At 60.7% G+C, this 16623-nt stretch overlaps 1 protein-coding gene across 1 annotated transcript in view; it reads right to left on the reverse strand.

Moving 5' to 3' along the window:
* The window catches only part of LOC142474389 (tonsoku-like protein), a 65650-nt gene that overhangs the window by 37648 nt on the left and 11379 nt on the right, over positions 1-16623 (reverse strand). Inside the window, exons 2-5 of the mRNA XM_075580863.1 lie at positions 13953-14127; positions 5586-5647; positions 4119-4208; positions 1-8 (exon numbers count right to left, since the gene is read on the reverse strand). The exon at positions 1-8 is cut by the window's left edge and continues 65 nt beyond it. Coding sequence (XP_075436978.1) covers positions 1-8; positions 4119-4208; positions 5586-5647; positions 13953-14127 — 335 coding nt within the window. The remainder of the gene's footprint in view (positions 9-4118; positions 4209-5585; positions 5648-13952; positions 14128-16623) is intronic.

The raw sequence follows: 16623 nt of genomic DNA on the forward strand, positions 1-16623 counted from the left end.
GGGTGCCCCTGTGAGGAGAAGAGACAGGGCCTGGGTGTGAGGTGCTAAAGTGACCCCAAAGCAAGCACACCGTTTATATGGGGGCAGAGACACAGCCCTAAGCTCCCAGCGGGCAGAGGCATTAAGACAGAGACCCTCCTCCCTTCACTAGACAGGTCCCACGGCCCCTCTCTCCTCCAACACAACCACACGTTCAGCCGGTCTGCCTGGCACACACGTGTGCATGGCCCACACGCTTTTAAGGGGTCAGTCCCCCCTAGGGGCAAAGTGTACTAATGGCAGTGACATGGTTAAGGGGTCAGTCCCTCCTAGGGGCAAAGTGTACTAATGGCAGTGACAGGGTTAAGGGGTCAGTCCCTCCTAGGGGCAAAGTGTACTAATGGCAGTGACAGGGTTAAGGGGTCAGTCCCTCCTAGGGGCAAAGTGTACTAACGGCAGTGACAGGGTAAAGGGGTCAGTCCCTCCTAGGGGCAAAGTGTACTAACGGCAGTGACAGGGTTAAGGGGTCAGTCCCTCCTAGGGGCAAAGTGTACTAACGGCAGTGACAGGGTAAAGGGGTCAGTCTCTCCTAGGGGCAAAGTGTAGTAATGTCAGTGACATGGTTAAGGGGTCAGTCCCTCCTAGGGGCAAAGTGTACTAATGGCAGTGACAGGGTTAATGGGTCAGTCCCTCCTAGGGGCAAAGTGTAGTAATGTCAGTGACAGGGTAAAGGGGTCAGTCCCTCCTAGGGGCAAAGTGTACTAATGGCAGTGACATGGTTAAGGGGTCAGTCCCTCCTAGGGGCAAAGTGTACTAATGGCAGTGACATGGTTAAGGGGTCAGTCCCTCCTAGGGGCAAAGTGTACTAATGGCAGTGACATGGTTAAGGGGTCAGTCCCTCCTAGGGACAAAGTGTACTAATGGCAGTGACAGGGTTAAGGGCTCAGTCCCTCCTAGGGGCAAAGTGTAATGATGGCAGTGACATGGTTAAGGGGTCAGTCTCTCCTAGGGGCAAAGTGTACTAATGGCAGTGACAGGGTTAAGGGGTCAGTCTCTCCTGGGGGCAAAGTGTACTAATGGCAGTGACATGGTTAAGGGGTCAGTCCCTCCTAGGGGCAAAGTGTACTAATGGCAGTGACATGGTTAAGGGGTCAGTCCCTCCTAGGGGCAAAGTGTACTAATGGCAGTGACAGGGTTAATGGGTCAGTCCCTCCTAGGGGCAAAGTGTAGTAATGTCAGTGACAGGGTAAAGGGGTCAGTCCCTCCTAGGGGCAAAGTGTACTAATGGCAGTGACATGGTTAAGGGGTCAGTCCCTCCTAGGGGCAAAGTGTACTAATGGCAGTGACAGGGTTAAGGGCTCAGTCCCTCCTAGGGGCAAAGTGTAATGATGGCAGTGACATGGTTAAGGGGTCAGTCTCTCCTAGGGGCAAAGTGTACTAATGGCAGTGACAGGGTTAAGGGGTCAGTCTCTCCTGGGGGCAAAGTGTACTAATGGCAGTGACATGGTTAAGGGGTCAGTCCCTCCTAGGGGCAAAGTGTACTAATGGCAGTGACATGGTTAAGGGGTCAGTCCCTCCTAGGGGCAAAGTGTACTAATGGCAGTGACATGGTTAAGGGGTCAGTCCCTCCTAGGGGCAAAGTGTACTAATGGCAGTGACAGGGTTAAGGGGCCAGTCCCTCCTAGGGGCAAAGTGTACTAATGGCAGTGACATGGTTAAGGGGTCAGTCCCTCCTAGGAGCAAAGTGTACTAATGGCAGTGACAGGGTTAAGGGGTCAGCCTCTCCTAGGGGCAAAGTGTACTATGGCAGTGACATGGTTAAGGTGTCAGCCTCTCCTAGGGGCAAAGTGTACTATGGCAGTGACAGGGTTAAGGGGTCAGTCTCTCCTGGGGGCAAAGTGTACTAATGGCAGTGACAGGGTTAAGTGGTCAGCCTCTCCTAGGGGCAAAGTGTACTAATGGCAGTGACAGGGTTAAGGGGTCAGTCCCTCCTAGGGGCAAAGTGTACTAATGGCAGTGACATGGTTAAGGGGTCAGTGTCTCCTTGGGGCAAAGTGTACTAATGTCAGTGACATGGTTAAGGGGTCAGCCTCTCCTAGGGGCAAAGTGTACTAATGGCAGTGACATGGTTAAGGGGTCAGTCCCCCTAGGGGCAAAGTGTACTAATGGCAGTGACAGGGTTAAGGGGTCAGTCCCTCCTAGGGGCAAAGTGTACTAATGGCAGTGACATGGTTAAGGGGTCAGTGTCTCCTTGGGGCAAAGTGTACTAATGGCAGTGACAGGGTTAAGGGGTCAGTCTCTCCTAGGGGCAAAGTTTACTAATGGCAGTGACATGGTTAAGGGATCAGTCCCTCCTAGGGGCAAAGTGTACTAATGGCAGTGACAGGGTTAAGGGGTCAGTCCCTCCTAATGTTCGTGTGGAAACACAGTGAGATGGCACTTGGGAATATCTTCGGCCGATCCCCTGTTCAGAACAAAAAGATTTAATATTTAATTTCCAAAGAAACAAAGCCGAAAAGTCTTTGCTTTTAGCACAATGAGGCGGTTCCATTATTTACAAATGGTGTTTTTGGCCAGTTATAAGGGATTACCCGTCCCCAGACACCTAACATCAGAGAGTACGCCTGCCTGTCCTCCAGTCTCTGCCACGGAGTATTGGTTTACAGAGTATTGGTAAACAGAGTATTGGTAAACAGAGTATTGGTAACAGTGATCTCTCTCTTTCATAATTACCCGTCCCAGAATAACAGCCTCTGGAAGTTGAGGAGTAATAACGCTGTGCTTAGCCCTCCCAGGTAAGAGGGGGAGAGGAGTATTAATGCTGGGCTTAGCCCTCCCAGGTATGAGGGGGAGAGGAGTAATAGCGCGGGGGTTACCCGTCCCAGGTATTAGGGGGAGAGGAGTAATGACACTCGGCTTAGCCCTCCCAGGTATGAGGGAGGTAAAGGTTTGAGATCTTACCGCACTCAGTTTAGATAATTACAGTGGGTGCAGTTTTTCTTCGGGAGGTGCAGGCAGTAGAAGAGTGGTCGGGATCCCACTGCTGCCACCTTATTTATACCTGGATATCTTCGGGAGGTGCAGGCAGTAGAAGAGTGGTCGGGATCCCACTGCTGCCACCTTATTTATACGTGGATATCTTCGGGAGGTGCAGGCAGTAGAAGAGTGGCTGGGATCCCACTTCTGCCACCTTGTTAATACCTGGAGCTGGATATCTTCAGGAGGTGCAGACAGTTGAAGAGTGGCCGGGATCCCACTGCTGCCACCTTGTTTATACCTGGAGCTGGATATCTTCAGGAGGTGCAGACAGTAGAAGAGTGGCCGGGATCCCACTGCTGCCACCTTGTTAATACCTTATATTGTGGTCAGAGCCCTAGTGGAGACTCAGTGGTCAGTTATTCAATGTTGTTTATACCTGGAGCTGGATATCTTCGGGTGCCGCACTATTGCCGCAACATTGAATAAGAGACCACTGAGTCTCCACTAGTGCTCTGACCACAATGTAAGGTATAAACAAGGTGGCAGCAGTGGGATCCCGGCCACTGTTCAACTGCCTGCACCTCCCGAAGATATCCAGCTCCAGGTATAAACAAGGTGGCAGCAGTGGGATCCCGGCCACTCTTCTACTGCCTGCACCTCCCGAAGATATCCAGCTCCAGGTATAAACAAGGTGGCAGCAGTGGGATCCCGGCCACTCTTCTACTGCCTGCACCTCCCGAAGATATCCAGCTCCAGGTATAAACAAGGTGGCAGCAGTGGGATCCCGGCCACTCTTCTACTGCCTGCACCTCCCGAAGATAATCAGCTCCAGGTATTAACAAGGTGGCAGCAGTGGGATCCCGGCCACTCTTCTACTGCCTGCACCTCCCGAAGATAATCAGCTCCAGGTATTAACAAGGTGGCAGCAGTGGGATCCCGGCCACTCTTCAACTGTCTGCACCTCCTGAAGATATCTAGCCCTAAGTGTGAGGGGGAGAGGAGTAACGAGACTGGGGATAGCCCTCCCAGGTGTGAGGGGGACAGGAGTAACGAGCCTGGGGTTACCCCTTCCAGGTGTGAGGGGGAGAGGAGTAACGACGCTGGGGCTTCTCCTACCAGGTATGAGGGGGAGAGGAGTAATGACGCTGGGCCCCACATACCTTCTCCAGCAGGCTCAGGACTAGCTTGGTGTTGCCCTCTATACAGGCGCGGTGCAGACCTGTCTCGCCCTTCTCATTGCGGCGGTTCCACTGTGGAGGGACAGCAGGGGGGATGGGAGGGGGGACGGGTTACAGATCTGTGGGGTCTCACCGCCCAATCCCCCTGATCTCCCCCCACGTGCTGCATCACATCCTCATGCTGGGAGGGACATTGTCCTCTGAGGAACCGCTTACATGGAACAGTTACAGAACACGTATGTGTATGTGCGCCCGTGTGCGCGTACATATACATATACTCCCACAACAGAAGTTCATAGGTCGTCAGGAGAATAAATAAGACGTCCTGATGAACATTTTGGTTCAAACATGAAGAACATTCATCATTGAAGAAATACATTTTCCGCTTGACCAGACCATCCTACTGTCCCCCCCTACTGTCCCCTACTCAGTGCCTGTCCCCCCCTGCTGTCCCCTACTCAGTGCCTGTCCCCCCCTGCTGTCCCCTACTCAGTGCCTGTCCCCCCCTGCTGTCCCCTACTCAGTGCCTGTCCCCCCCCTGCTGTCCCCTACTCAGTGCCTGTCCCCCCCTGCTGTCCCCTACTCAGTGCCTGTCCCCCCCTGCTGTCCCCTACTCAGTGCCTGTCCCCCCCTGCTGTCCCCTACTCAGTGCCTGTCCCCCCCCCCTGCTGTCCCCTACTCAGTGCCTGTCCCCCCCACACTCCCTGTATCCCCCCCTGCTGTCTCCTACTCAGTGCCTGTCCCCCCCCTGCTGTCCCCTACTCAGTGCCTGTCCCCCCCTGCTTTCCCCTACTCAGTGCCTGTCCCCCCACACTCCCTGTATCCCCCCTGCTGTCCCCTACTCAGTGCCTGTCCCCACCACACTCCCTGTATCCCCCCTGCTGTCCCCTACTCAGTGCCTGTCCCCCCCACACTCCCTGTATCCCCCCCTGCTGTCCTCTACTCAGTGCCTGTTCCCCCCCCTGCTGTCCTCTACTCAGTGCCTGTGTCCCCCTCACACTCCCTGTATCCCCCCTGCTGTCCTCTACTCAGTGCCTGTGTCCCCCCCACACTCCCTGTATCCTTCTGCTGTCCCCTACTAAGTGCCTGTGTCCCCCCTTACTCCCGGTATCCCCCCTGCTGTCTCCTACTCAGTGCCTGTGTCCCCCCCTACTCCCTGTATCCCCCCCTGCTGCCCTCTACTCGGTGCCTGTGTCCCCCCCTAACTCCCTGTATCCCCCCTGCTGTCCCCTACTCAGTGCCTGTCCCCCCCCTTATTTCCTGTATCCCCCCTGCTGTCCCCTACTCAGTGTCTGTGTCCCCCCTCACTCCGTGTCCTACCTCCTCTCTGTGTGCCTCTCTCTCCCTGTATCCCCCCCTCAGTGCCTGTGCCCCCACTCACTCCCTGTATCCCTACCTCACTATGTCCCACCTCCTCCCTGTGTTCCCCCCCTGTGTCCCCCCTCTCACCCGGTTGACTCTCCTCCTGCTGGGGACGGATTTATCGTATCCCTCCAGATCCAAATCATCCTCTGTGGAGAGCGAGACGGGTCAGTAAGTGACGGGTCAGTGAGTGACGGGTCAGTGAGTGACGGGTCAGTAAGTGACGGGTCAGTGAGTGACGGGTCAGTGAGTGACGGGTCAGTGAGTGACGGGTCAGTGAGTGACGGGTCAGTGAGTGACGGGTCAGTGAGTGACAGGTCAGTAAGTGACGAGGACGCCCCGTCCCCCCTTACCTGTACGTGTCCCTATCTCACATCCAAGTAAGTGGCCACGTCTAATTCTGAGAGGGGGGGCAGGATATCAGTGTGTGTGTGTGTGGGGGGGGGGGCAGGATATCAGAGTGTGTGGGGGGGGGGCAGGATATCAGAGTGTGTGGGGGGGGCAGGATATCAGAGCGTGTGGGGGGGGGCAGGATATCAGAGTGTGTGGGGGGCAGGATAGAGTGTGGGGGGGCAGGATATCAGAGTGTGTGGGGGGGAGGATATCAGAGTGTGGGGGGGGCAGGATATCAGAGCGTGTGGGGGGCAGGATATCAGAGTGTGGGGGGGAGGATATCAGAGCGCGGGGGGGCAGGATATCAGAGCGTGTGGGGGGGCAGGATATCAGAGCGTGTGGGGGGGCAGGATATCAGAGTGTGTGGGGGGGGAGCAGGATATCAGAGTGTGTGGGAGGGGGCAGGATATCAGAGTGTGTGGGGGGGCAGGATATCAGAGTGTGTGGGGGGCAGATATCAGTGTGGGCAGGATATCAGAGTGTGTGGGGGGGCAGGATATCAGAGTGTGTGGGGGGGGCAGGATATCAGAGTGTGTGGGGGGGGGAGCAGGATATCAGAGTGTGTGGGGGGGGAGCAGGATATCAGAGTGTGTGGGGGGGGCAGGATATCAGAGTGTGTGGGGGGGCAGGATATCAGAGTGTGTGGGGGGGGGCAGGATATCAGAGTGTGTGGGGGGGGCAGGATATCAGAGTGTGTGTGGGGGGGGCAGGATATCAGAGTGTGTGGGGGGGGGGCAGGATATCAGAGCGTGTGGGGGGGCAGGATATCAGAGTGTGTGGGGGGCAGGATATCAGAGTGTGTGGGGGGGAGGGTCAGGACATCAGAGTGTGGGGGGAGGGCAGGATATCAGAGCGTGTGGGGGGGAGGGTCAGGACATCAGAGTGTGGGGGGAGGGCAGGATATCAGAGTGTGTGGGGGGGGCAGGATATCAGAATGTGTGGGGGGGGGCAGGATATCAGAGCGTGTGGGGGGGGGCAGGATATCAGAGCGTGTGGGGGGCAGGATATCAGAGTGTGTGGGGGGCAGGATATCAGAGTGTGTGGGGGGGGGGCAGGATATCAGAGTGTGTGGGGGGGGGCAGGATATCAGAGTGTGTGGGGGGGGGGGGGCAGGATATCAGAGTGTGGGGGGGGCAGGATATCAGAGTGTGGGGAGGGGCAGGATATCAGAGTGTGTGGGGGGGGGGCAGGATATCAGAGTGTGTGGGGGGGGGGCAGGATATCAGAGTGTGTGGGGGGGGGGGCAGGATATCAGAGTGTGGGGGGGGCAGGATATCAGAGTGTGGGGAGGGGCAGGATATCAGAGTGTGTGGGGGGGGGGCAGGATATCAGAGTGTGTGGGGGGGGGCAGGATATCAGAGTGTGGGGGGGGGGCAGGATATCAGAGTGTTGGGGGGCAGGATATCAGAGTGTGTGGGGGGGGGCAGGATATCAGAGTGTGGGGGGGGGGCAGGATATCAGAGTGTTGGGGGGCAGGATATCAGAGTGTGGGGGGGCAGGTATCAGGTGTGGGGGGGGGCAGGATATCAGAGTGTTGGGGGGCAGGATATCAGAGTGTGTGGGGGGGGGCAGGATATCAGAGTGTGTGGGGGGGGGCAGGATATCAGAGTGTGTGTGGGGGGGGGCAGGATATCAGAGTGTGTGGGAGGGGGGCAGGATATCAGAGTGTGTGGGGGGGGCAGGATATCAGAGTGTGTGGGGGGGGGGGCAGGATATCAGAGTGTATGGGGGGGCAGGATATCAGAGTGTGTGGGGGGGGAGCAGGATATCAGAGTGTGTGGGAGGGGCAGGAAATCAGAGTGTGTGGGGGGGGCAAGATATCAGAGTGTGGGGGGGCAGGATATCAGAGTGTGTGGGGGGGCAGGATATCAGAGCGTGTGGGGGGGAGGGTCAGGACATCAGAGTGTGGGGGGAGGGCAGGATATCAGAGTGTGTGGGGGGGGCAGGATATCAGAATGTGTGGGGGGGGGCAGGATATCAGAGCGTGTGGGGGGGGGCAGGATATCAGAGCGTGTGGGGGGCAGGATATCAGAGTGTGTGGGGGCAGGATATCAGAGTGTGGGGGGGGCAGGATATCAGAGTGTGTGGGGGGGGGCAGGATATCAGAGTGTGTGTGGGGGGCAGGATATCAGAGTGTGTGGGGGGCAGGATATCAGAGTGTGGGGGGGGGCAGGATATCAGAGTGTGTGGGGGGGCAGGATATCAGAGTGTGGGGGGGGGGCAGGATATCAGAGTGTTGGGGGCAGGATATCAGAGTGTGGGGGGGGGCAGGATATCAGAGTGTGGGGGGGGGGCAGGATATCAGAATGTTGGGGGGCAGGATATCAGAGTGTGTGGGGGGGGGGCAGGATATCAGAGTGTGTGGGGGGGGGCAGGATATCAGAGTGTGTGTGGGGGGGGCAGGATATCAGAGTGTGTGGGAGGGGGGCAGGATATCAGAGTGTGTGGGGGGGCAGGATATCAGAGTGTGTGGGGGGGGGGCAGGATATCAGAGTGTTGGGGGGGCAGGATATCAGAGTGTGTGGGGGGGAGCAGGATATCAGAGTGTGTGGGGAGGGGCAGGATATCAGAGTGTGGGGGGCAGGATATCAGAGTGTGTGGGGGGCAAGATATCAGAGTGTGGGGGGCAGGATATCAGAGTGTGTGGGGGGGCAGGATATCAGAGTGTGTGAGGGGGGGCCGGATATCAGAGTGTGGGGAGGGGCAGGATATCAGAGTGTGTGGGGGGGGCAGGATATCAGAGTGTGTGGGGGGGCAGGATATCAGAGTGTGTGGGGGGAGCAGGATATCAGAGTGTGTGGGGGGGGCAGGATATCAGAGTGTGTGGGGGGGCAGGATATCAGAGTGTGTGGGGGGGGCAGGATATCAGAGTGTGTGGGGGGGGCAAGATATCAGAGTGTGGGGGGGCAGGATATCAGAGTGTGTGGGGGGCAGGATATCAGTGTGTGTGGGGGGGCAGGATATCAGTGTGTGGGGGCAGGATATCAGAGTGTCGGGGGAGGCAGGATATCAGAGTGTGTGGGGGGGCAGGATATCAGAGTGTGTGGGGGGCAGGATATCAGTGTGTGTGGGGGGGCAGGATATCAGTGTGTGGGGGGCAGGATATCAGAGTGTCGGGGGGGAGGCAGGATATCAGAGTGTGTGGGGGGCAGGATATCAGAGTGTGTGGGGGGGCAGGATATCAGAGTGTGTGGGGGGGCAGGATATCAGAGTGTGTGGGGGGGCAGGATATCAGAGTGTGGGGGGGCAGGATATCAGAGTGTGTGTGGGGGGGCAGGATATCAGAGTGTGTGGGGGGGCAGGATATCAGAGTGTGTGGGGGGGGGCAGGATATCAGAGTGTGTGGGGGGGGCAGGATATCAGAGTGTGTGGGGGGGGCAGGATATCAGAGTGTGGGGGGGGGCAGGATATCAGAGTGTGTGGGGGGGGGGGCAGGATATCAGAGTGTGTGGGGGGGGGGGGGGCAGGATATCAGAGTGTGTGGGGGGGGCAGGATATCAGAGTGTGTGTGGGGGGGCCGGATATCAGAGTGTGTGGGGGGGGCAGGATATCAGAGTGTGTGGGGGGCAGGATATCAGAGTGTGTGGGGGGGGGCAGGATATCAGAGTGTGGGGGGGGGGGGGCAGGATATCAGAGTGTGTGGGGGGGCAGGATATCAGAGTGTGTGGGGGGGGCAGGATATCAGAGTGTGGGGGGGGGCAGGATATCAGAGTGTTGGGGGCAGGATATCAGAGTGTGTGGGGGGGCAGGATATCAGAGTGTGTGGGGGGGCAGGATATCAGAGTGTGTGGGGGGGGGCAGGATATCAGAGTGTGTGGGGGGGGGGGCAGGATATCAGAGTGTGTGGGGGGGGCAGGATATCAGAGTGTGTGGGGGGGCAGGATATCAGAGTGTGTGGGGGGGCAGGATATCAGAGTGTGTGGGGGGGGCAGGATATCAGAGTGTGTGGGGGGGGGGCAGGATATCAGAGTGTGTGGGGGGGCAGGATATCAGAGTGTGTGGGGGGGGCAGGATATCAGAGTGTGTGGGGGGGGCAGGATATCAGAGTGTGTGGGGGGGGCAGGATATCAGAGTGTGTGGGGGGGGGCAGGATATCAGAGTGTGTGGGGGGGGGAGCAGGATATCAGAGTGTGTGGGGGGGCAGGATATCAGAGTGTGTGGGGGGGCAGGATATCAGAGTGTGTGGGGGGCAGGATATCAGAGTGTGTGGGGGGGGGCAGGATATCAGAGTGTGTGGGGGGCAGATATCAGAGTGTGTGGGGGGGCAGGATATCAGAGTGTGTGGGGGGGCAGGATATCAGAGTGTGTGGGGGGCAGGATATCAGAGTGTGTGGGGGGGCAGGATATCAGAGTGTGTGGGGGGGGCAGGATATCAGAGTGTGTGGGGCGGGGGGGGCAGGATATCAGAGTGTGTGGGGGGGCAGGATATCAGAGTGTGGGGGGGGGCAGGATATCAGAGCGTGTGGGAGGCAGGATAGAGTGTGTGGGGGGGCAGGATATCAGAGTGTGTGTGGGGGGGCAGGATATCAGAGTGTGGGGGGGGGGGTAGGATATCAGAGTGTGTGGGGGGGCAGGATATCAGAGTGTGTGGGGGGGCAGGATATCAGAGTGTGTGGGGGGGGTAGGATATCAGAGTGTGTGGGGGGAGCAGGATATCAGAGTGTGTGGGGGGGGAGCAGGATATCAGAGTGTGTGTGGGGGGGCAGGATATCAGAGTGTGTGGGGGGGGCAGGATATCAGAGTGTGGGGGGGGGGGCAGGATATCAGAGTGTGGGGGGGCAGGATATCAGTGTGTGGGGGGGGGCAGGATATCAGAGTGTGTGGGGGGGGGGAGGATATCAGAGTGTGAGGGGGGAGGATATCAGAGTGTGAGGGGCAGGATATCAGAGTGTGGGGGGGGGGCAGGATATCAGAGTGTGTGGGGGGCAGGATATCAGAGTGTGTGGGGGGGGCAGGATATCAGAGTGTGTGGGGGGGGGGGGCAGGATATCAGAGTGTGGGGGGGCAGGATATCAGAGTGTGTGGGGGGGGCAGGATATCAGAGTGTGTGGGGGGGGGGGCAGGATATCAGAGTGTGTGGGAGGGCAGGATATCAGAGTGTGTGGGGGGGCAGGATATCAGAGTGTGTGGGGGGGCAGGATATCAGAGTGTGGGGGGGCAGGATATCAGAGTGTGTGGGGGGGGGCAGGATATCAGAGTGTGTGGGGGGCAGGATTCAGAGTGTGTGGGGGGGCAGGATATCAGAGTGTGGGGGGGGGGCAGGATATCAGAGTGTGTGGGGGGGCAGGATATCAGAGTGTGTGGGGGGGGGGCAGGATATCAGAGTGTGTGGGGGGGGGGCAGGATATCAGAGTGTGGGGGGGCAGGATATCAGAGTGTGTGGGGGGGGGCAGGATATCAGAGTGTGTGGGGGGGCAGGATATCAGAGTGTGTGGGGGGGGCAGGATATCAGAGTGTGTGGGGGGGCAGGATATCAGAGTGTGGGGGGGCAGGATATCAGAGTGTGTGGGGGGGGGCAGGATATCAGAGTGTGTGGGGGCAGGATATCAGAGTGTGTGGGGGGGCAGGATATCAGAGTGTGGGGGGGGGCAGGATATCAGAGTGTGTGGGGGGGCAGGATATCAGAGTGTGTGGGGGGGGGGCAGGATATCAGAGTGTGTGGGGGGGGGGCAGGATATCAGTGTGGGGGGGCAGGATATCAGAGTGTGTGGGGGGGGCAGGATATCAGAGTGTGTGGGGGGGCAGGATATCAGAGTGTGTGGGGGGGGGCAGGATATCAGAGTGTGTGGGGGGGCAGGATATCAGAGTGTGTGGGGGGGGAGCAGGATATCAGAGTGTGTGTGGGGGGGGCAGGATATCAGAGTGTGTGGGGGGGCAGGATATCAGAGTGTGTGGGGGGGGCAGGATATCAGAGTGTGGGGAGCAGGATATCAGAGTGTGTGGGGGGGGGGCAGGATATCAGAGTGTGGGGGGCAGGATATCAGAGTGTGTGTGGGGGGAGCAGGATATCAGAGTGTGTGGGGGGGGCAGGATATCAGAGTGTGTGGGGGGGCAGGATATCAGAGTGTGTGGGGGGGCAGGATATCAGAGTGTGTGGGGGGGGCAGGATATCAGAGTGTGTGGGGGGGCAGGATATCAGAGTGTGTGGGGGGGCAGGATATCAGAGTGTGTGGGGGGGGGGCAGGATATCAGAGTGTGTGGGGGGGGCAGGATATCAGAGTGTGTGGGGGGGCAGGATATCAGAGTGTGTGGGGGGGCAGGATATCAGAGTGTGTGGGGGGGGGCAGGATATCAGAGTGTGTGGGGGGGCAGGATATCAGAGTGTGTGTGGGGGGGGCAGGATATCAGAGTGTGTGGGGGGGCAGGATATCAGAGTGTGTGGGGGGGCAGGATATCAGAGTGTGTGGGGGGGGGAGCAGGATATCAGAGTGTGTGTGGGGGGGGCAGGATATCAGAGTGTGTGGGGGGGGCAGGATATCAGAGTGTGTGGGGGGGCAGGATATCAGAGTGTGTGGGGGGGGGAGCAGGATATCAGAGTGTGTGGGGGGGGAGCAGGATATCAGAGTGTGTGTGGGGGGCAGGATATCAGAGTGCGTGGGGGGGGCAGGATATCAGAGTGTGTGGGGGGGCAGGATATCAGAGTGTGTGGGGGGGCAGGATATCAGAGTGTGGGGGGGGGCAGGATATCAGAGTGTGTGGGGGGGGGGGCAGGATATCAGAGTGTGTGGGGGGGGGGGGGCAGGATATCAGAGTGTGTGGGAGGGGCAGGATATCAGAGTGTGTGGGGGGGGGCAGGATATCAGAGTGTGTGGGGGGGCAGGATATCAGAGTGTGGGGGGGGCAGGATATCAGAGTGTGTGGGGGGGCAGGATATCAGAGTGTGTGGGGGGGGAGGCAGGATATCAGAGTGTGTGTGGGGGGGCAGGATATCAGAGTGTGTGGGGGGGCAGGATATCAGAGTGTGTGGGGGGGCAGGATATCAGAGTGTGTGGGGGGCAGGATATCAGAGTGTGTGGGGCGGGGGGGGCAGGATATCAGAGTGTGTGGGGGGGGGGCAGGATATCAGAGTGTGTGGGGGGGGAGCAGGATATCAGAGTGTGGGGGGGGCAGGATATCAGAGTGTGTGGGGGGGCAGGATATCAGAGTGTGTGGGGGGGGCAGGATATCAGAGTGTGTGGGGGGCAGGATATCAGAGTGTGTGGGGCGGGGGGGGGGCAGGATATCAGAGTTTGTGGGGCGGGGGGGGGGGGGCAGATTATCAGAGTGTGTGGGGGGGCAGGATATCAGTGTGTGTGGGGTGGGGGGGGCAGTATATCAGTGTGTGTGGGGTGGGGGGGCAGGATATCAGTGTGTGTGGGGTGGGGGGGGGGGCAGGATATCAGAGTGTGTGTGGGGGGGGCAGATTATCAGAGTGTGTGGGGTGGGGGGGGCAGGATATCAGTGTGTGTGGGGGGGCAGATTATCAGAGTGTGTGGGGTGGGGGGGGGGCAGGATATCAGTTTGTGTGGGGGGGGCAGATTATCAGAGTGTGTGGGGTGGGGGGGGGGGCAGGATATCAGAGTGTGTGGGGCGGGGGGGGCAGGATGAGAAATTATTATGAGTGAGCCTCCGAGGTTGGAGGTGTCCTGGATGTGGGATGTGGAGGGGGGGGACGTGGAGAGGGGGGGGACGTGGAGGGGGGGGGGAGACGTGGAGGGGGGGAGACGTGAAGGGGGGAGACGTGGAGGGGGGGGACGTGGAGGGGGGGGACGTGGAGGGGGGGGACGTGGAGGGGGGGGACGTGGAGGGGGGACGTGGAGGGGGGACGTGGAGGGGGGAAGTGGAGGGGGGGGACATGGAGGGGGGGACGTGGAGGGGGGGGACGTGGAGGGGGGGACGTGGAGGGGGGGACGTGGAGGGGGGGACGTGGAGGGGGGGACGTGGAGGGGGGGGACGTGGAGGGGGGGGACGTGGAGGGGGGGGCATTGAGGGGGGGGACGTGGAGGGGGGGGACGTGGAGGGGGGGGACGTGGAGGGGGGGACGTGGAGGGGGGACGACGTGGGGACGCTCCCGCGCCTCACCACTCTGTGACAGCTCCAGCTCGCTTTCCAGCAGCGGCTCGCTGCTCTCCTCCCCCTCGCTGCTCTCCCCGTCATCGCTCCCCCCACACAGCTCCGCAAGCTGCGCCTCAGTGTCCCCCGACTCCGGGACACCCCACTTCTGCTGCACCGCGAGGAGGTGCCGGAGGGCTCGCCGCTGGGGCAGAGATATAAAGGGGAATGAGTCACAAGGGGGGGGGGAGTCACAAGGGGAGAGGGGAGTCACAAGGGGGGGGGGGGAAAGAGTCACAAGGGGGGGGGGAGAGAGTCACAAGGGGGGGCGGAAGAGTCACAAGGGGGGGGGAGAGAGTCACAAGGGGGGGGCGGAAGAGTCACAAGGAGGGGGGAGAGAGTCACAAGGAGGGGGGGGGGAAGAGTCACAAGGGGGGGGAGTCACAAGGGGGGAGTCACAAGGGGGGGGAGTCACAAGGGGGGGAGTCACAAGGGGGGGAGTCACAAGGGGGGGAGTCACAAGGGGGGGGGAGTTACAAGGGGGGGGGAGTTACAAGGGGGGGGAGAGTCACAAGGAGGGGTGGGGGAGAGTCACAAGGAGGGGTGGGGGAGAGTCACAAGGAGGGGGGGGAGAGAGTCACAAGGAGGGGGGGGGGGAGAGTCACAAGGAGGGGGGGGGGGAGAGTCACAAGGAGGGGGGGGGGAGAGTCCCAAGGAGGGGGGCGTCGTGTCCCAAGGAGGGGGGGCGTCGTGTCCCAAGGAGGGGGGGCGTCGTGTTCCAAGGAGGGGGGGCGTCGTGTCCAAGGAGGGGGGCGTCGTGTCCCAAGGAGGGGGGCGTCGTGTCCCAAGGAGGGGGGGGCGTCGTGTCCCAAGGAGTGGGGGTGGGGTGTCGTGTCCAAGGAGGGGGGGCGTCGTGTCCCAAGGAGGGGGGGCGTCGTGTCCCAAGGAGGGAGGTGGGGTGTCGTGTCCCAAGGAGGGGGGGGGTGTCGAATCCCGGGGAGGGGGGGGGTGTGGAGTCCCAAGGAGGGGAGGGGGGGGTGTGGAGTCCCAAGGAGGGGAGGGGGGGGGGTGTCGAGTCCCAAGGAGGAGAGGGGGGGGGGCGTCGAGTCCCAAGGAGGGGGGGGGGCGTCGAGTCCCAAGGAGGGGGGGGGGGCGTCGAGTCCCAAGGAGGGGGGGGGGGCATCGAGTCCCAAGGAGGGGGGGCGGCGTCGAGTCACAAGGAGGGGGGCGTCGAGTCACAAGGAGGAGGGTGGGGTCGTCCCAGTCACAGGGAGGAGGAGGGGGAGGAGGGGGAGGAGGGGGAGGAGGGGGGGGGGAGGAGGGGGGGGGGGAAATCGCCCCAGTCACAGGGAAGAGGGGGGGGAAATCACCCCAGTCAAAGGGAGGGGGGGGGGGAAAATCGCCCCAGTCAAAGGGAGGGGTGGGGGGGAAATCGCCCCAGTCAAAGGGAGGGGGGGGGGAAATCGCCCCAGTCAAAGGGAGGAGGGGGGGGAAATCGCCCCAGTCAAAGGGAGGGGGGGGGGGAAATCGCCCCAGTCAAAGGGAGGGGGGGGGGGAAATCGCCCCAGTCAAAGGGAGGGGGGGGGAGGGGGGAAATCGCCCCAGTCAAAGGGAGGGGGCGGGGGAAATCGCCCCAGTCAAAGGGGGGGGGGGGTCACCCCGAGAGTCAAAGGGGGGGTCACCCCGAGAGTCAAAGGGGGGGGTCACCCTGAGAGTCAAAGGGGGGGGGGTCACCCCGAGAGTCAAAGGGGGGGTCACCCCGAGAGTCAAAGGGGGGGTCACCCCGAGAGTCAAAGGGGGGGTCACCCCGAGAGTCAAAGGGGGGGTCACCCCGAGAGTCAAAGGGGGGGTCACCCGAGAGTCAAAGGGAGGGGGGGGGGGAAATCGCCCCAGTCAAAGGGGGGGGGTCACCCCGAGAGTCAAAGGGGGGGTCACCCCGAGAGTCAAAGGGGGGGTCACCCCGAGAGTCAAAGGAGGGGGGGGGGGGAAATCGCCCCAGTCAAAGGGGGGGGTCACCCCGAGAGTCAATGGGGGGGTCACCCCGAGAGTCAAAGGGGGGGTCACCCGAGAGTCAAAGGGAGGGGGGGGAAATCGCCCCAGTCAAAGGGGGGGGGTCACCCCGAGAGTCAAAGGGAGGGGGGGGGGGAAATCGCCCCAGTCAAAGGGGGGGGTCACCCCGAGAGTCAAAGGAGGGGGGGGGAAATCGCCCCAGTCAAAGGGTTGGGGTAACCCCGAGAGTCAAAGGGGGGGGTCACCCCGAGAGTCAAAGGGGGGGGTCACCCCGAGAGTCAAAGGGGGGGGTCACCCCGAGAGTCAAAGGGGGGGGGGGTGACCCCGAGAGTCAAAGGGGGGGGGGTGACCCCGAGAGTCAAAGGGGGGGGGTGACCCCGAGAGTCAAAGGGGGGGGGTGACCCCGAGAGTCAAAGGGGGGGGGGTGACCCCGAGAGTCAAAGGGGGGGGGGTCACCCCGAGAGTCAAAGGGGGGGGTCACCCCGAGAGTCAAAGGGGGGTCACCCCGAGAGTCAAAGGGAGGGGGGGGAAATCGCCCCAGTCAAAGGGAGGGGGGGAGGGGGGAAATCGCCCCAGTCAAAGGGAGGGGGGGGGGAAATCGCCCCAGTCAAAGGGAGGGGGGGGGGAAATCGCCCCAGTCAAAGGGGGGGGGGTCACCCCGAGAGTCAAAGGGGGGGGGTGACCCCGAGAG

Source organism: Ascaphus truei, chromosome 2 (genome assembly GCF_040206685.1).
Source record: "Ascaphus truei isolate aAscTru1 chromosome 2, aAscTru1.hap1, whole genome shotgun sequence".
Lineage (NCBI taxonomy): Eukaryota > Metazoa > Chordata > Amphibia > Anura > Ascaphidae > Ascaphus > Ascaphus truei.